The sequence below is a fragment of the Platalea leucorodia genome, assembly GCF_965183815.1.
Source record: "Platalea leucorodia genome assembly, chromosome: 8".
Lineage (NCBI taxonomy): Eukaryota > Metazoa > Chordata > Aves > Pelecaniformes > Threskiornithidae > Platalea > Platalea leucorodia.
The window spans coordinates 12,741,947-12,761,257 of NC_138830.1; the positions used below are offsets into that span (position 1 = coordinate 12,741,947).

The 19,311-nt window shown below is 53.2% G+C and overlaps 1 protein-coding gene and 1 pseudogene across 2 annotated transcripts; both read right to left on the reverse strand.

Moving 5' to 3' along the window:
• Positions 1 to 933: 933 nt before the first annotated feature.
• On the reverse strand, positions 934 to 2,624 carry LOC309593893 (cytoskeleton-associated protein 5-like; annotated as a pseudogene). The gene is made up of 2 exons: positions 1,855 to 2,624; positions 934 to 1,611 (listed from the first exon to the last, which is right to left on the reverse strand). The product of its transcript is annotated as a cytoskeleton-associated protein 5-like (transcript).
• Positions 2,625 to 10,002: 7,378 nt separating this feature from the next.
• SST (somatostatin) lies at positions 10,003 to 11,367 on the reverse strand (the record flags this gene model as incomplete). The annotated part of the gene is made up of 2 exons (XM_082320117.1): positions 10,003 to 10,215; positions 11,230 to 11,367. The coding sequence occupies 2 exons, from the start codon at positions 11,365 to 11,367 to the stop codon at positions 10,003 to 10,005; spliced, it is 351 nt and encodes a 116-aa protein (XP_082176243.1).
• Between the last annotated feature and the right edge of the window lie 7,944 nt (positions 11,368 to 19,311).

A 19,311-nucleotide genomic window follows, 5' to 3' on the forward strand; every position in this document is an offset into this window, starting at 1 on the left:
CCCCAGCACTACCTGCCCCGCTCTTTGCTCTTCTGAACAGCAACAGAGACATCAGCCACAAACTGGGACCGGCTTCTGGGGGCTGCAGCCCCGGGGTGTCAGTGCACAGATAACTCACCCGGTATTCATGCTGGAGTCTTGTCTTTATTGGTTTGTGGTTCACGCCATCTGCCCATTGCTGTGCGTGTGGAGGAGGGCTGGCTAATTCTGAGATCCTGGTGCTATTTCTGCTGGTGGTTCTTCATGCCCCCAGGGACATCACTGTTGTGCAGTCCTGGGAAGGAGGGAGAAGCATGACGTTGGTATCCTTTGAGGGGACCTGACTGGCAGGGAGTCTGCTGTCTTGCTCTCAAAGCTGTGTTGCTGCTGTAGGTGAATGGGAGGTCTTCCAGGGGGCAAGATGGCATCACCTCCTTCCCCTTTATGGTCCCTCCTGGGATCCCTATTGATCTAAGGGGAGATGCTTCCACCTCAGGGTACATCCCCAAGGCAGGAGCAGGAAGATGCTCTCTGGTGTCCTGTTCTGTCCAGATGATGGCCAGGCTTTGCTTCACATAGTTCTGCAAAAAGAGGGAGAGGTTTTATAGGAAACACTCCAACTTTCCCTTGGGCCATGTTTTCTTACATTCATATAACTCCTCTAGACCCTCCCTCAAACTCTCCGTGGAGAAAATTTACTAGAAGATGCTCACTAAAACATCACCTGCTCTGTCCTTTGCAACCCTGCGAGCTGCCCAGGGGACCTTGTCCTGGGCTCCTACAACTGTTTTGTTTGCCCCCTGCTTGGCAGTAGGACTGACTGTCTTTTGGAGTTGTTAAGCTTCCACCTCAGAGGCCGCTGCAGCCTCAATCAGGGTGGGGTGGTCCAGGATCCTCATTCCTTTCAGCTTGCACAAGTTGTGCAGCAGAGTTTTCAGGGTCCACAGCAGGAGTTCATTTGTGCGCTGACTGTTTTTCCTTTGAGAGAGCTTTCATGAGCAGGTGGGCATCCAGCAGGATTTCATCCAGGTTGATGGTGCTGATGGTGCCTGGGAGAAGCCATGCGGTCCTCCTCGTCTGGTCGTATTTTTCCAACACCCTCATCATGAGGACATTAATGGACTGCATGAGCTTCTGATCTTCCTCTAGGTGTCCATCCAGGAAGTCTAGCATTAAGGTAAAGAGATTGTTCATTACATCCTTAAGCACTTCCACTGAGGCCTTCTGAGTCAGTTCCTTCTTCTGGAAGACACAGTTACTGGCCTGGATGACACAGTTATATCGCAGAATGATTTGTTCCTTCTCCCATTTCTTACCTGCTTCCTTTTGCTGGTTGATAAACTCGAGTGATTGAAAGCTGTCTACAAGGAGCTCATTAATGTGTCCAGATATGGCTTCTACTTTGTTATTCTGTCTCAGGATCTTCTCAATTTCTTTCGTTACCTGAATGCTGGTGTCAGTATCACTGCTGCTAACATAACAAATAAGGGAATCAATGGTGGAGGTGATGTTATGACATGTGTCATCAGTGTCTGAGGATATAGGCAGGGTTTGGAGTTCAGGGATTGTTTCTAACTGAATGATATCCTTCAGTCTAAAGAGATTGTATTTTCTGGAGACCAGCCTGCTCACCTACATGTGGAGGCAGTGTCTGGGAAGCCACATCCACCATATTGAAATTTCCTCCTTGAGAGCCGGTGGGCTCTAGCTTTGAGGGTGCATCTCCTGCATGCCGACAGATGACTTCAGATCTTATGTTTGAAACATGTGAGGTTTCTCACTGAAATGCTTTGCTGAAGAAACTCTTGACCTGCCAGGTTCCTATTTTGCAATTTGTCCCAGCATCTTCATATGTTCTTCAGGAAGATCCCAAACCACTTTGAACAGGGCTTCCCCATGAGTTTTGCAAGCTGTGACCATAATGTTTAGAGCAGCACTATGACAGCACTGTCTTGGTCTCCAAGGAAGGCAGCTATCCTCTTCAAGGCTTTGCTAGGGCTCAGCTCACATACATCCAGGCTGTACTTTTCAAGGAGACAACCCATCTCCACCAGGCAGCCTTCCTTAGTGTTATTGGGCTTGATGCCTTCCATGAGGAAGCCAAACACCTTCTTAGATGGATACACCAGGTACATCCTCTTCAGGATGGCACGCACCAATTTAAGAACAGTTTGCCTTGGCTCCCCCATCTTCAGGACCAGGTATGAGAGGAAGGAAAAAGCCTCATTGTCCATCAGCTGGTACTTTTCTTGGATCAGCAAGGTGAGCAGCAGATTGAGGTAATCTAGGCTCTTGATAAGCACCCATGTGCTGGTGTCAAAGAAACACAGGGTGAGCCATTTCAGGATCAGGTCCAGGCAGCTGATAACTCCTTCCTTCTCTGTCTCTAAGTGCTTGGCCATGATGGCCAAGGCTTTGATGTGATGTGGGAAGCTGGAGTGGAACATTTCCACCTGGAAGCTGCTGGACACACAGCTGCTCATCTGAGCTTTCAGCTGCTTGACGTACCTGTCGCTGGGAGCAGTGAAGTCCCACTACAGCACTTTGCTGCCTTTCTCATCCTTCATTCTCTGCTCTTTCCCCTTGGGGACAACGATTAAGATAGGTCCCAGTTTGCTGACCCCATCCTTCAGAGTGGAATTCATTTGTGCTTTTCCCTTGGCTGCACCTGTGTCTTTCAGGACTGCTTCTCCTGACTTGGGCTCCTTGGGACCCTGCTTCTCTTCTCCACTGGTTTTGGGTGCTGGCTCTTTAGCTGATGCTTGTGAAGACAAGGCTGCTGCTGGAGATGGTGTGGTTAGAACAGACAGGAACATTTGTTGTGGTGACTCTAGGGTGTCTGGAAAGTGACTTAGCAGAAGCAGTGGACTGGACTGACAGACTGTCATTGGCATTCTCTGGTATTGCAAATACATGGTCCTTTGCAGCTGCCTTTAGCTCACTGGTGGCTTCGGTCATCTTCTCAAAGCCAAGCTGCATTATGAAGAAAGGCAGGGCTGCCTGCGAGGCTGTCTGCACGTCCTTATTGATGTCCTGCAGGGAAGAGTAGAGGTGAGGTACACACTGAAACAGGTCCAAGGGAGCTGACTTGAGGGTTGGCAGCTGTTCAGCCAGCCACTGCACCAGCTCTTGCTTCTGCAAAGGCATTTCATCACCTAGATCTTCTGAAATGTCCTGCCCGTCCAGCCACTCCAATATGCTGATCTGTGCAGCCCAGGCATTCATGGCAGCCAGGGTGGCAGTTCTCATGCTGCTCTTGCTTTCGCTAAACAGAGCAATGAGGGGAAAGCCCAAGTCCTTCATGTGCTGTTTGATGTTTGAACCCATGGCTGTGGATAGTTGCTGAAGGACCCTCAGGGCCATCTGTACCAGGGTGGGGTTCGGGTTGCAGATACAAGCCCTCAGGGTTCTTGGGAGCTCTCCTGTGTTTGGCTGGATGAGTCTGGCATCCTGAAGGATGCCTGCAACCTCTTCCAGGCCCTCCCTCTGGATGGTCCAGTTCTTCTCCTGCAGCTTTGACACCAGCTCTGATGTGATCCTGTCACCAATGTCTCTGGCTTCAGTCCTTCTGTGATCCCCTGGGTCCTCCTGGGCCCTGTCATCTAGGCATTGCTTGAGGCTGGCATGGCTGTGAATTGGTGGGACCTGTTCATGCAGCTTCTCCAGCTCAGCATCTATCTGGGGAAGGGGGAGCTCCTCACTCTCAATCAGTGCTCTCATTGACTCTCCGATGTGCAGGTAAACACTCCCCAGCAAGGTGATGGCTGATCTCTGCACATCTGAGTGAAGAGCAGCAAGAGTGATCTTCAGGGTATTGACCAGTGCCTTGGCCTCCATCCCTGCAAAGCCAAACTTCAGATTGCGTTTGACAGCCAGTCCAAGATCTTGGATTGCATCCTGGAGTTATTCTGTGAGAAGGCCAACAACATAGCTGTCTTTGCAGTCCAGGGCAATGAACATGCCTCTGCTATAGCTGTCAGGGCTCCCTGAGCATTGCTGCTGCATAACACATTTCCCACCACTTCCACCACACTTTCCAGGACGATTTGAGCAGATGTTCTGGAGAAGTCCCCTTTCTGGTCTAGCAAGGTGATGGTGTGAAGTTTCTTCTGCATGACCTGGAGCTTTGTTTCCTTGCATCCTTGTGACAGCAGTATCACCAGGGCTTGGCATGGTATCTCACTTTTCTTCATCTCCCCGACAGTCTTCTGAAGGGTATCCATGCTGGAAATCCTCTCTTTGCAATCATTGCTTTCCAAATGCTGTATGCAGGTTTCAGGGAGAAGAGCCGCTGCCTTTTCCCCACACTCTTCTGCTGAAAGCTCCACTTGCTGCTTGAGCAGCTACCACTCTTCCCACAGCAGGTCTGAGACTCCAAGGTCCAGGACCAGTTCTTGCAGCTGGGAGGAGAAGACATCAGCACAGGTAAAATCACCTCCAGCCCCCATTGCTTCCAGGGGCTGTTCATTCAAGCCGTGGAAGATGAAGTGTCCTGCAGCCTGGAGCTCTCATGTCTGGGAAACAGTGACTGCCACACATTGTGCCAAAGTGCCACCACCATGGGCCATCCAGTCCCCTGAGCCTTTAACTGGGCATAGCCCTTCCTCCCTCTAGACTGTGAAATTTCAGAAGAGCTGAGTGAATAAGGAGATGCTTTGGATGCTGAACAACAAAAAATGCTGGGGGAAGAAGATTTATATGGAAGCAATTTCTTATGGGTTGCCATTAGAACAAGCGCCACTGCATTTAACCCTAGATAGAACAGTTTGCTTGCTTTCATGTAATTTAACTTTCTTCTAACCCGTTAAAAATCAGCAACTCTGACATGGGAAATGCCCTTTAGAAATGAAAAGCAGACACTTAGTTTGGGGGAAAAATCTTTGTCAGTGCAGCAGCACTGCCTGCATCCTCACGCGGCTCTGGCCCCCAAAAGTGCTGCTCCGGGGAAAGCTCCTCTTTGCAGGACCCTTATCTCCAGCCTGCCTCTCTGCAGCGCGGCTGTATCCAGAGCTTGGAGAGCCCCTGGCACAGAGGACACCCATCCCGAGCTTCTGCTCTTACAGATACAGACCACAAATAGGACAATCTGTGCTCTTTGGCTCTCTCTGCTGGCTGCAGTGCACCCCATTCCTGGGCTTGTGCTCAGCAACGTCCCCCCACATTGCACCCTTTGGGGAACAGGCTGGCATGGGAAAAGCAGGGAGCAGGGAAAGAAATATTGTGTTTGACCCTCTGGGAAGAATCACAAACCCTGACGAGTGTAAGTAGTAAAATAGGGAAGAAAAGAGGCGGCAGTGAAGTTTTACAAAAGAGCCTTGCAAATATGACAGCCGATTTCCAGGGGGATCCTTTTTCTTCCTTAAACCTCATTCCTGAGGCAAAGGAGAGATTTTCCTTGAAGGCAGAACACAGAGCTGTGTAAGGGAGCAAACGCTCTACCTCGGGTCACAGCAGCACCGGGCTTATTGCAGGGCCGGGAGGGATTCACTGACTTCTGCTCCGTGCCCAGGGGAATCTCCTAACAAGGGTTGAGGGATGAGCAAGGAAGGGCCTGGGAGCATCTCTCCGCTCACCTCCTGGGAATGCTTTGCCAGGGCTGGAGGCAAGGAGCATCTCCTCCCTCCACACCACGGAGCGCGGCAGGCTGCCGGCAGCAAGAGCCAGCTGCACGGAGCGGGAGGCAGGCAGCGGAGAGCATCAGGAGGGATGCTCTAGCGTTGTGTGCGAGACAAAAGTCCCCCTCTCTCTGGTCCAGCAGCCAACCCAGGTGATGATCAAAGCGTGAATTTCAATGCATCATTTTATGCTTTCTCAGGGAATCTCTCCATAGGAAATACTGGGGATCTTCATTAAATTCATTTTGTTAATTGAATGACCAGGTGAGTTTCTTTGTCAGATGATGTTGGAAATACTAGTTCATGGCACAAACTGGCATTTGTACTATACATATGAGAAAAACTGAACTTGGTGATTTTTTTGTGACCTTGTTAATTTTTTTTTTGTGTTCTACAAGTTATTTATGGGGTAAGTCTCCTAAGACTGGGATCCAAAAATCTTCTGAGGTACTCACAGCATCTGGCCAAACAGCTATGCTCAGAAGTGCAATTTGGTGTTGGCAAAAAGTAGCAAATAATTCCCTAATAGAACAAAGCCAAAGGAGGAGATAATGCTCAGTGTAAGTGAGTTTTATTGCATTATTCTGGTGAGAAGCTGTCAAAGAGTCAGAAGGTGTTCAGAGAGCAGAGAGTACAGTCTGTTCCTTTATCATAATAACTTTTATTGCCTAGGTATAGCTTTTCTCACCCTGGTCAATAAACATCCTGCTGCTTTGCTTTCAGAGAATTAGGACTCGATTGCAGCAGCGAGTGCTTCTTTCCGAACGCTTGGTGATGACCCCTGTGGGGGCTGGGGGTTGCTCTGGTGCTCGCCAGAGGTGCTGGGAGCTGGGCAGGATGAAAGGGAATAAGATTCCTGCGGTGAGAGCAGAGACCTGGGAATCCGAGATGCTCCTGGTGGCTGCGGATCAGAGTGATGGTGTAATGATTGTTAGGAGCCACAGAGGCAGAGTAAATGCAAAGGCAGTGCAGAGCATCTTACAGGCTGCTCTGGGTGAAGGGTAGTTGTGCCCATGGGTCCAGGCTCTTGGTCTTTTCTGTGGAGCCAAAAGGAGTCAGCTGGTGCCAGAGTGGACCCAGGCTATGAAATCTGGATCCCACAAGTATTTCCTCTGCACCACAGCTAGGATCGGTTCAAGCTGTCTGCCACCAACAAGCCTTATGGGCCAAGGAAGACTTGCCTTTTTTACCCATTTGGGCTGCACATAAAAAAAATCCTGGCCTGCTTGCTAGAATGAATGACCCTCCCTGGCATCGTTAGTCAGGGAGTTTGCTGCTGGGGATGGCTGAGAAGCTCATCACTGACTTCCCATCGGGGGAATGTGTGTTTCCAGGCCTTATACAACCTTTTCTAGTTTTCATTAAAAGCAACTCTTCAGACAGCAGTTTCAAGCCCTTTTATGTGGTTCCTCACGGACATTTCCCTGCACTGCCTCAGATGAATCACCGGGTTGAAGGTACCTGCTGGAATGGGGATTGCTCTGGGTCTGCCCGTGACACTGAGTGCAAGCAGGGAGATGAATCAGCTGTGTGTGGATCATCACAGGCCCTAACCTCCCCCAGGCCCATGCTGAGGCTGCTCCTCCATCGAGCCTTGGCTCTGAGCTGCAGAGAACGTTGCTTGAAAACCTCTCTCAAAACCTGCTCCCTCCTTCAGCAGTTCTGGCCCATGGGAGCTGACCATACCTACGTGCTCATCCCCAATTCAGCCTTGCCCAGCAAGAGTCTTCCCAGCCCGGGACACTGTTCCGTGGCTGTGTGGCCAGGGATTAAATATAGCCATTTAATCTCTTTACCTCATAATTCCCACCTATCAAAGAGAAGCAATAAATCTTTCTTTGTCTTTCTAGTCTTTTTAGCTCAGCAGAGCAAGACCATGTCTTGCCTTGTGTTTGTATGGCTCCCAGCACCTGGGATTGCTGCTGCTGTCGCAGTGCAGTTACATGTAGTGATACTGGATTTAAGGCCCTGGGAGACATCTCCCCAAACTCCAGGAGCTCCTGAGTTGACAGAAGGAGCAGGTTTGTCTTTCTGCCTCTGAACCGAGGACATTCGCACATGCCTTCACCAGTATATCTTCATTAAGCTTCGCAGAAGCTGCCGTGACATGATGCCAGCTGTATTGCTGAAACAGGCTGGTATAGCGTGTGAATCACTCTGTCTTTAATTCCCGCTTGTGCTTGGGGATCATCCGCATCCCTATTTGTGATGAGTTTCACTCCAGCAACTGGTAGGATTAAAATTCCTTCAGAAGCACTGGCTGAGCATAGTGACCAAAAGGAAAAACCTCAAGCGAGTAGTGGTCTATTTATATCCCATGAAAGATGGACTCGGTGCATAAGAATATTCAAGCCCCTGGCACTTCCATCCCCTTTCTTGCTGCCTTGAGGCTGTCTCAGCACTGAAGGATTAGCTGCTTTTTGAAAGCTAAGTGGAACCTCAGTCAAGACAGGAGCGAGCAGCCAGGGATGGGGAGGTCTCTGCTTTACTGAATCTCCTAAAATCTGCTCCCTTGATGATGCACAACAGCAAAGGAATCAGATGTCAGCTAGGACTGTTGCTCTCTCCTCAGAGAGTCTGTCTCCACACTTTTAAACAGGGTCCTATTCTCACCCTGTCTGCTTTTAGGGCTGAGAAACGATCTACATTACCTGTGCTTCTCAAACGTTTTTTTGGAGGCTTCCCCCCCAGCAGTGCCAGCCCTTCCCCTCTCCCAGGGGTGAGTTAATCCTGCACCCTCCACAGCTGCACCCGCCACAGAAATCCAGTGGGTAGAAAAGGTGTCCTGCAGCACAGGCAGCAGCCGCGGGTGCCCTGCTCCAGGGAGGGAGGGCAGCACCCAGTCCTGCCTCTGGGCTCGGAGGGGCCGATGCCAGCAGCTCCCCTCCCCATGCATGTCCCCCGCCTGTCGCCAGTCGGCTGTGGAGCAGCCCAGCCAAGCCCTGCGGTGACTGAGTGTGGCAGGGCTGGGATTTCACACTGGCACTGCTGTAGTTCCTAATGACAAGGGATTCACCTGCCCCCAACTCCAAACTAACAAACCCCTGCCCACAGGGGAAGGAGGTGCAGACCAAGAATAAAAGCAACGGCCCAGAAGCCATCAAGAGCGATGCCCCACAGAGAGCTATGCTCAGCAGACCAGAGGCGACTTAACATGCCCTCAGCTGGGGAATCCACCTCCACCGGGTCGTGCTCAGCCCTCAACCCATGAACATCTCTAAGATCCTCCATTTTTCACCTTTCGTTCACATATGATGGCTACGAAAAATTTGTTACCTTTAGTCCTGAATGATGAATTTCTCATCAAAGTGACACCTGTCCCGCATGCAGGATGCGTGCTCTACAGCTCCAAATTAGCCATGATTGCATGTCACAGACCAGCACCGCCAGAAAGGGAAGAGACTCTTGCAAAAGCACAGAGAATTTCTCTTCCATTAAGAGAAGCATGTCTTTTTCCCGATGCTATCTCCTACCCTACTGAACCTTTTAATATTGTCTTTAATGATGATGCAGTGGGTGGAAAAACTGCTGTAACCACTATATTAGATGGAGAGGGGCTGACAGCATGGGGTTAACATCTCAGCTTTATAGGGATGCGAAACCTCCCCCTGCACAGCAGAACAAAGGAAAACTTTCGGAAGGAATCCCAGAAGCAGTGTTTGCCAAGGATGTTGCAAGGAATAAAATATGGCAGGTAAGAAAACCTTTTAGCGTTTGTGGCTGAGGAGGGAATGAGTTATGTGTGAGTAAACTTGTACTGTGAACCACTTTTATGATTCCTCATTGCTTGGAATACACAGCTGTAATTTATAGTGATGTCTTTGGTGATGGGTGTAAATCCTCTAGACTGACTGAAGTTCCAGCGCTGTGGATTTGACTCAGCCACAGCTACAGGGATTTGATATCTAAAATACCACCATGTCTCTAGGTCCCTTTGAAAGACCGCAGCAAAAAAATTCACTTTAAGAGATACAGTGTGCATGTGCATATGTGTGCATGCGGATGCTGTTTGCTGTTGCTGCCCTGAGACGGGCAGCATTTCGCAGACAAGCAGTCTGAGAGAGGTGACTTAGGTTTTCTCATTGACCACCAAGTCTCAGCATCACCGTTTGAAACATAAACTTTATTGCAACAAAGAATTAAAAATAGTACATCTGAAAGAATTGCAGAGTGCATGTCATTAAAGAACTAGTCAGAAATCACAACTCAAGCAAATCGTGTACAATTGGAACAGAAAGTTTTATTAAAACAACTGGAAATCAAACTCAAATTTTCCTTGTTTGTTTAATTTCACCATAACCGTGGATTGTGTATTTACAGTCTTCGCCTCTTGTGGTGAAGGTTCTGCTCAGGGCGGGGGGCTAGGAAGAAGGAGGGATGGATGGGGAGGAGAGGTGGGTTTCAAAAGCTAACAGGATGTGAAAGTTTTCCAGAAGAAGTTCTTGCAGCCCGCTTTGCGTTCCCGGGGTGCCAGAGCGGGGTTTGAGTTAGCCGAGCGCTCCAGCTCCAGTCTCACTTCATCCTGCTCAGCCCCTCGGGACAAGTCCTCAGACTCCAGGGCTTCATTTTCTGTCTGGCTTGGCTCTGAGAGCAGTTCTGCCAAAAAGTACTTGGCCAGTTCCTTGGGGGAGAAGAGAGGGAAAGAGAGAGAGACCACAATTACTGATCGGCTTTTGGGGGCTCACCGCTCTTTCCCTCTAAGACACCTTTCTGCCCAGATTAGGGACATGCTCGACTCTGGAGGAGAAGGGGAGCCCCAGCTTTCCAAAGAGCCCAGCCTGACAGCTGCTATGCAGCAGCTGCGCCTACAAAATGAAGTGGAGCAGAAAGAGCGGCGAAATCCACCTGGTGTGGGGAAGAGACTGCTGTCCTGGCTGTGGCAGGGAATGGGCTCATCCGAGCACCACCCTACCATTCCCTTCCTTTCCCTTCCCACTGGTCCAGCACACTGTGCTGGACTCAGTGAGGATGCTGTTAAAGTGACACGGGAAAGGTCTTTGGGAGAGCTTGCAGGGGAAGCTGAGTCAGGGAACCTTCTAACTGGGGGATGTTTTTCCTCTTGCCCCTCCAAGCCCTGGCTGCCCCCTTGCATGGCTAAAGACATCCTCCTGCTGCACTGAGGCAGCTGCCTTAGTTCAGAGCCCCAGAGAAGCCCTGGAGAGCTTCACTGGGGGCTCTGCCCTCTGCCCCGGCAGCGGCTGCTCCTCATCCCCTGCCAGCACCCAGCTGGGCTGGGCTTGGGGGGTCTCCCCTTCCCGCCCCCAGCTGCCCATCCTGTCACTGGCTCAGCCCCGGTGGGGAACCAGGGGATCTGGCGGGGAACAGGGATCTGCAGGAAGCAACGTTCTGAAACGGGGTCATTGGGGAGATCTGGTGAGGAACTGGACATCTGCACTGAGGGTACTGGGGTGTCCAGTGGGGAACTGGAGGGGCCTGCAGCAGGGAAGCCGGGGGTCTGTAATGGGGATGCCAGGGGTCGGGAAACGGAGGGTCTGCAGCGGGGAACTGGGGGGATCTCCGGAGGAGAAGCAGGGGTCTGCAGTGGAGAAGCGGGGGTCTGAAGCAGCGGCGTCGGGGCGCCCAGCGGGGTGCCCGAGGGGTGCCCGGGGCGGCCGCCCCGTCGCGGGGCTCTCACCTGCTTCCCGGCGGCGGCAGCCAGGGACTTCTGCAGGAACTGCCGGAGCCGCGGGTCCGAGGGGGCGGCCGAGACGGTGCCGAGGGCCAGGGCGATGGAGAGCAGGGCCAGGGCGCACTGGAGGCGGCACGACAGCATCTCGCCGGCGGGTCGGGCGCGGGGAGGCGGCGGAGAGGAGGCGCTGGCGGCTCCGCTGCGGCTCGGCTCCGGCGTTGGGGATCTCCTCGCCTCCCGCCGCCTTTATAAACCCTTCTCCTGACGTCAAGGCGGGGGCGCCCCCCTCGCCCCACGCCGCCGGGGGTGGGTCCCTGCCTGGGACCGGGGGGGGCCAGGACCGGGGATGCTCCGCTCTTCCCGGGGCTGGCCAAGCGTGACGGTGCCCCCCGAGTACCGTCCACGGTGCCCCCCGAGTACCCCCCGCGGCCCCCGGCGCGTTTTCTGCCCAAATCACCGCCCCTCCGGAGCCCCCGACCCTGCTCGTCGGCTCCCTCTTCCCCAGCCAAAAGCCCCCCGAGCGGCGGCGGGGGGTCCCGGCCGTGCACCGCCCACCCCGCGGCTCTGACCCCCGTGCCGGAGGGCTGAGCCCTCCAGCAGTCCCGGTGCCAAAGCCCCTCGCCTGAGAGCGGCTTCCCGCCCCGTCGGTTAAGAAACGGCTGCAGAGCCTGGGGGGGTGGAAAGGGTTCCCTTAAGGGAGGACTTGCCCCCCGCTCCAGCAGGGAGTGAGGGATGCTGAGCTTCTCCCGGGGGGCCTTTCTGCCTTCCATGGCCCCTGTGGGGCTTTCCAGCACCGGTCCTTGCCCAGACCCTCCCTCTGATCCCGGCCAGCTTCCCCAGCCGTCGGGGCAGCTCCGCTGGCAGCCGGCAGCCAGCCGGGAGAGCACCCTGGCTCTGCGATATCTCTGCAGCTCAGGGAAGCAGTAACAAACCAGCGCCTTGGTTGGGGCGTACAGGTCCCTGAGTGAGCCTGCAGGGACCCCTGTCCCTGCCCTGGGGCCACTGGACCTGCTGGCCCCATGGGGGCTGCACCTGTCCTGCTGGGATGGTCGTTCTCCCCTACTCCTCCAGCCTGTCCCCGTCAGCTGGCTGATGCCCAGACTGGGCAAAGCTGCTGCAAGCCCCTGTCACCCTGAAGGATGGGCCTCTTCAGCTGTCTCCCAGCTGGCAGGAGCAGAGCAGGATGTGCAAGGAAGGGGCTCTGCTACCACCCAGAAAAGGGGTAATCAGGGCCTCTCTCCCGTCTCAATTTGCAGCTGAGGAAAGTCAAAGGCTTGTGGGGATAAGGACCCAAGTGCAGCACAAAGGTCTCCTGAAATCTTCAAAAGGACATTTTGTTTCATGGCAAATTGATGTGCCTCCCCTGCCTTCAACCCTGGTGCTGCTGATGGGTTTGATGAGGCTGACCTGGGAACATGAAGCATGAACCAAGGTATTCCTGCTCAGCTTTGCAGTCCAGCAAGAGGAATTGGTGCTGGTTGCTGGTTCCAGACCAGGCAGACCTCTGGGCTGAACTGGGACTGCCTTCCCTGAATGGTGCCTCCCTTCCTTTGCGCAGACATCTGCAGCCACACATAGCCTTCACCCTCTGCCTGCTCCCCAAATCATGGTGCAAAATGAATGACACCCATGAGAGAAGAAGCCTTCATTTGTAGCCCAGGAGACCCTGTGGGTTGGGTTGACTTGTGCTGCTTTTACAGCCAGCTTTTCCCCAGCTGCCTGACCTGAACAAGGCCAAGTCCTGCACTCCTGGGACCCTGTCTATCTTCTAGCACTGGTGTTGCTCTAGGGGAACTCGTAGAGAGGAGTCAGCCCCTGCTCTGGTTCAGGCACATTCCCTTGGTTTGGGCACAGGACACAGCTTCCTGCCAAGGCCAAGAGGAGCGATCTGGACCCAAAAAGAACAGATTGGCTCCAAGGGCCATGACTCCCAGAGCTTCTCTCTCGACCATGTCCCTGTGCTAGCAGCTGGACCAGCATCTGTCTCCTCCTGCAGCCAAAGCAGCAGAGCCAGTCCTGGGCACGGCAAATGGCCAAGGCAGAAGATGCCAGGGCATCAAACCTGTCCTGGTCCTCTTGCCTGTCTTCAAGAGAGATTTCCTAGGGATGGTTTCTCCCAGCAACAGTAATTTCCCCACTTCTCCCAGCTGTGCCAGTAGCAGCAAGCTGGGCTCTCCCATTTTACTTGTGCTGGGAATAGATTGCTTTTGTAGCCCCCAGGCTCTCGTCCTTGGCACAGCACAACCCGGCTGTGCCACGCTGCAGTCTCAGCCTGGACCAGCTTTGCAAAGGGCCCCAACTCCCCAGCAGCTCATCCCAGCTCCCACAGCCCAGGGCAGAGCAGCCTGCTTGGCTGCCATATCAGGGAAGAGTAGAGATGGAAATGGGAGGCAGCACTGGGTTATTTCAGACTCCCCTGTGGCTACTGGAAGCTGTTACTTAATGTCCCCTGCCACTTCACACAGCAGGCAACTTGTCCAGCTTGTCACCCCAAAAGGAATGGGACAATGGGAACCCCCATCACTCCTGAATGAGGAGGAATGGCTACCAGCTCCTTGAGCTGCCACAGCTATGGATCTGCACTGATGTGCTGCAGGGATCAGTTCAGTGTCTGATTTCTCAGGGTATAGCAATGGGCTGGAGCGCAGACTTGGATTGCTGCATGGGATGGAAAGCCATGCTACATTTCGGCACTGTTAGGACCCATCTGTAAACCAGCATAGAGCTGGGAGCTGTAGGCGTTGGCACAGCGCAGGAACAACCTGCTTGATTAGTTCCCCATCTTTCTTGTTTCCCGCCAGCTTTGTGCAGGGCCAGCAGGAATCAGCCACATTTAACGGGATTTTGCAGAGGTACAGAGCTCAGTCTGAGATGGGTGGGCTCTGGGCAGGCCAACAGGGCTGGTTTTAGGAAGCTGGTATGGTCATGCTGGTGTAAAATGGGGGAAGGTATCAGACTTGAGCCGTTAAGGGGTTTTGAGAGGCCATTCTTGATGTACTACCCAAATCCAGACTGCTCAGCACCCCATTCTTCTCCAGCTACCTGCAGCACCTCTGTGTGCATGAGTCCAGCCCTACAAAAGACTTTCAGCCCAGGGCTGTTCCTTGCTCGCCCCTGTCCTTACCCACCCTTTGTTTTTCATTTTAACATCTATCCACCCCAACCCTGCCCTGCCAACCCTCCCTGGCCACCTGGCAGTGCAGGGCATCCTGCTGCAGAGCAGTAATGCCCAACAGGGCTTCGGGCTAGGAGCAATGTTGCTGCAGTTGGAGAGAGGTGCTCCCTACAGTGTAGTCCCAGGCAAGCACAGACCCTCGGTTACATTGCAGATCCCTGGTTTTGATGGTCACTCTGGCTACTGTGGCTCTTCCAGCCCCATGGGGACAAGGTTTGGAAGACCAGGTTGGCTCTGACTCCAGCTCTCTGTGCAGCACCGGAGCTGAGCAGCTGTGCCCCTGCTCCTCCCTCTGCCTGGGGGAGGCTGGAGGAATTACAGCAGTGTCCTCCAGCAATAGGAAAAATACTACTGCAGGGAAATGTGTTGGATTTGTCCCGCTGAATTTCAGATGCCTACCTGAGGAAAGCAAGGGTGTGCTCGTTTTCTGCTCTCTGGTCCTGCGCCCCATCAGGAGATGACTCAGCTCCTGAGCCAGAGAAGCCTCAGAAGGCTCTGATGTCCACCTTGGCTGGTTTTCTCTTCCTGGGATTCAGCTAAGGCTATGAGGCTGGTGGAGGCAGGACCAGAGGGTTTTGGTGGGGAAGTTCCCCTAGAGACATCTCAGCCTGTTTAAAGGAGAGAAACTGAGTTTCCACTAGGTCTGAGCCCTGTTGCTGGATAAAATGTTGAATGGACCAAAATTCTTGGTGCCCTCAGGTAGAATTTGGGACAATCGTGGTGATCTCCAGCTGAAAAGTTTTGATATTTCATTTCAAAGAAAATCTAAAGGAAAAATACAATTTAAATGAAGATGAAAACATGCATTTTGATTCAGAAAACCATCTTCTGCTGACCTGAAGGAACCAGCAATGAGGGAGTGGAGAAAGGGAGTCTAACTGCTCCATACGTCTTTGGATTCTCTCCTAGGTAAGGGCAGACCTCCAGACGTCCTTACAGCTCTGGTGCACGCATGGAGGGGTGAATTAAATTGCAGATTGATTTACCAGTTCCCCCTCTCCCAGTTGCTCTATGGGATCACTGTGCTCTGAATTTTTTTACACTCATTCACTAGCCAGATAAATCCATCATCCACTTGGCTGTGGCGAAGGCGATTCTGTTCCTTTCTTTCTGCAGCAGCGCTGCGGGGCATGTGGCTTTGCAGACAACTGAATTGCATTGAATTTCTGTGACTGCTTCCTTACCCCCATGTTTCCAGCTCGCTCCACAGACCCAGAGCAGTCCAGCAGTGCCCGGGACTGTGTGCATAGGCTGCACGCTCAGCTCCGCACCGGCAAAGCGTGCCCTCTGCTGTCACCGCAGCTGCAAGACCGGCTCTCATTGCACCTCGCCTCCCTGGCTATCTATCACCTACAAAATGCTCCCCAGACTTTCTTAGCTCTGCTTTCATCAGCAGGACAGTTTTGCCATGTATCACTACCTTGCCAGCAGGGAAAACACCTTTTTCTTCTGTTCTAGCACTAAACCTGGTAGGGCCAAGCTGTGATCTGGGAGCTGGGGCCATGAAATTCCTCATTCTGGCTCTGGACGTGCATCCCGTGCTGCAGGGCAGTGAGGAAGCCACCACAGCCCTGCAGCTCCTGCAGATTGCTGAAAACCTAACGGAGCAGCTTCTCTGTGGAGGGCTGATGCTACCCCAGGAGATACAGATGAGCAGAGAAGAGCAGTCGATCATGCCTGAATGATAGCGAGAAACAAGAGCTCAACAAGGGAGAGTAACTCCCACCGACTGGTACACTGTGTCCCTGGGATGTGTTGGGATCCTACATGGACTTGCAACAGCCCTGAGAGGTTTCTGGGTAAAATGCTGTTTCTATAGTAAAACTTGAGCACAAATCCTAAAGAATTGGACTCTCCATTAATTACAGTCCTCTGGCATTTCTGCTCCAGGTAGCAAAGTGGGAGGGGAGGCAGGCTGTGGAGGTTCACAGAGGAGGGATTCTGCTACCTAATTTTTCCAATGATGTCTCTGTCTAAGAGCCCGAGCTGTGTTCAGGATTTCTGTTGCTGCTACCTGAGATCCATTCCTGGTCTCAGCCTCCTAGGATGCTGCCATGGCATTTGTAGAGTTGAAAGCAGCCCCCTTGAAGTCAGACAAGGGCAAGATCAGCACAAACATGTGCAGAAGCAAAGGTGAACAGGATGAGCTAAGAGCAGTCCCCGGGTATTTACCTGTACCACTGTGGTGACTACTAGGAGCCATGGATGGGGCTGTGTTAGGGACTGTACAAACAGATGCTGGCCTGTGCTGTAAGGAGTTACCAGCATAGGGCAAGAGATGATGGATACAGATGGATGAGCACACGAAGTCACGAAATAATACAGGGCTCTGCTTTCTCTCTCTATATAACTCTTCTTGATAAAGATCAGCTCCACAACAAGAGCTTGGGCCTCCCTTCCCTCCAGCTGTGACGCTGACCCCCTCTCAGAGAGGCCAGGAGGCTCCAGGTGGCCACGGGCCCTTGGGTCCAACCCCACAAACAGGCAGCATTCATCCCCGTGACACAGGATCCTGCCCATGGGATCCCCACGGCTCTCAGGCTGCTCCCGGCCACCTCGGGCTGCAGCTGGGCATTCCCCACACTGGCCCTGGGGCCAGTGAAATATCAAAACTTTGCCAGCTGCAAGCAAGCACCTACCTTTTGCCTGCAAACCTTCCCTCTGGGTTGTAAGATTTTCCCTGCCAGCAGCAGATGTCCCAGGTCGGGCTGCAATATCTTTTTTTTTTTTTTTTGATCGATGTCTCTTTATTCCGGGGACTCGTTGCTTAAACTCCGTCTTCGCCTGCCCTCGCGTGGAGGCCCGGCAGAATACAGCGGAGCGGCCGCAGCCTCCCGCCGGGCCGGCCGGGCGGTGCGGAGCTCGGCCCGCCGTGCCCAGCCCGCGGCCGGGGCTGCGGCGGGCGGGCGGGGGCGGCGGGACGGGCACGGCAACGCGGCCGGGAGGAAGCAATGGCCGACGGTGTGGTTGAGCCCAGCTATCCCCCATCAACCGTCCACATCTGGGAAAAGTCACAGCCTCGGTGCCTGCATTTAAGCCTTCCACCTTTTAGTGTCATTTTCACTCATAGGTTTTTCAGCAGCAAAACCAGGCTCAAGGACTAGAGAATAAATTGGTGAGCGCAGCAAGTTCAGCAGAGGGGGTCACAGCATCACTGGGGGCACCCCGAGAGCCCTGCTCAGCCCCGGGGAACTTGAATCCCCATTTCTCTGCTGGGCCTTCCTGAAGCCTGGGCTCAGAGGTAAACTGGGGAAGGAGCTGGCAGTGTGGCGATGTTTTTTTTTTTTTTCAGTGCAGAAGAAATCTGAAGAAAAGGAACACTCGACCACATCCCCATCTATTGGGCAGATCTTTATGTGGGAGGAGGGGGAGATGGGTACCAAAGGAGCTGCTCAGACACATTCTGGGAAGCTTCCTGGAAACCAGCCAGTTTATCGGTTTGGTGTTGTCCTTTCTTCTGAGGCTTGCCAAGAGTCAGACCCTGTATTTGGGTTTTCAAAGGGCAAATAACCCAGTGGTACTGACCCGGGCAGGCCTGACCAGTTCAATGTTTGTGGGCTCCGCAGCCATAGAACATGTGTAATGCAGCCCTGTGTGTGACTGCTCCCTCGCCTCTGCAAACACTGCCCGTGCTGAGCAAAGCTCGCCGGCACAGGCTGGCTCTGCCAGATGCCTGCAGACCTCTGCCCTGCGGATAGTAAGGGAGCAATTGCTACTGCTTCAGCTGAACTGCCTGGAAAAGCTGTGACATCATTGTTTAGAAAAAAAAGAAAATCTGTCAGGAGGAGGAAACACAACCACGATCCAGGAAAATACAGTATTTATTTTGCAAATGCGGCTGAGCAAGTCAATGGGACATAGAGGTCATGGCTGTGCAGCCTGCTTGTCTGGGGCAAGCGGGGCTGGCAGCCCAGCCCAGCCACTTCCAAAAGTGACAACTGCAGTAATCAGAGAGGTAGCAAGCTCAAAGACAGGCAGCTCCCGACAGAGGGGGAGAAACCTAAGTAAGTGTGTCAGATGAGGACAGTATGTGTGTCAAAACCCCGCCATGAGGACAACCAGGTTTACTAAACATTAAAAACCTAGCAGGCAGAGGTGGAGAAAGGAAGCAGGCGAGAGAGCAAGGTTTTTGCTATTCCCAATGCTCAGGCAATGCCCCATTTGTTGTCATTTCCCCCACCCTGTGCTTAACAGGAGTAACCTGGGGAGAGCTCGTGCTGGGCTCAGCCCTGCCGAGCAGTTGGTGGGGTGAGAAATAGGCATGCGAAGAGAGGTTTTGCGGCCGAGGGGACCTCACCCCACGAAACGCCTGTCCCACAGCAGGCTGGCGCTTGCTGCAGGCTGCCAGGCAGCCATCCTGCCCGGCCAAGTCAAACAGCAGGAGGAGGGAGAGGCTGGCTCCAGCTCAGTGCTCAGCCCTTGCTTTTTTGGGGGGGCTTCTTCACATGCCAGCAGATCTGGTCTGCTGGGAGATAAGCCAGAGGAGCTGGGGGTCCCGCAAAGCAGCGCTGCAGATTGGCTCCCCCCCTTCTTGGCATTTCCCTCCCATGCTGGGCTGCTTTGGTTGTGTCATGTCCACCTCTGTCCCATGGTGTGCTGAAAAGTCCATCCTCCTCTTCACCTCCAGCTCCTCCTTCCTGCAGCCCCTTGCGACCCTGCAAACAGCCAGGCCTGCCCCTTTCAGCTGGTGTTTCCAAGTCCCCCCACTGTGAATCACCCCTCAAGCCCTACACCAAAATTATCCATGAATTAACTAAACTAAAAATGAAACAAGCCCTGTGCGGCTCAGACCCCACCCTGGGCCATGTTGAGCAGTGGCCTTGCTCCACACCAGCACTGGTTGCAGCCGGTCCTGCCTGTGTAATTTAGAGAAGCTTTTTGCATGATGCTTTTTGGTTTTCTGCAATTAGTGA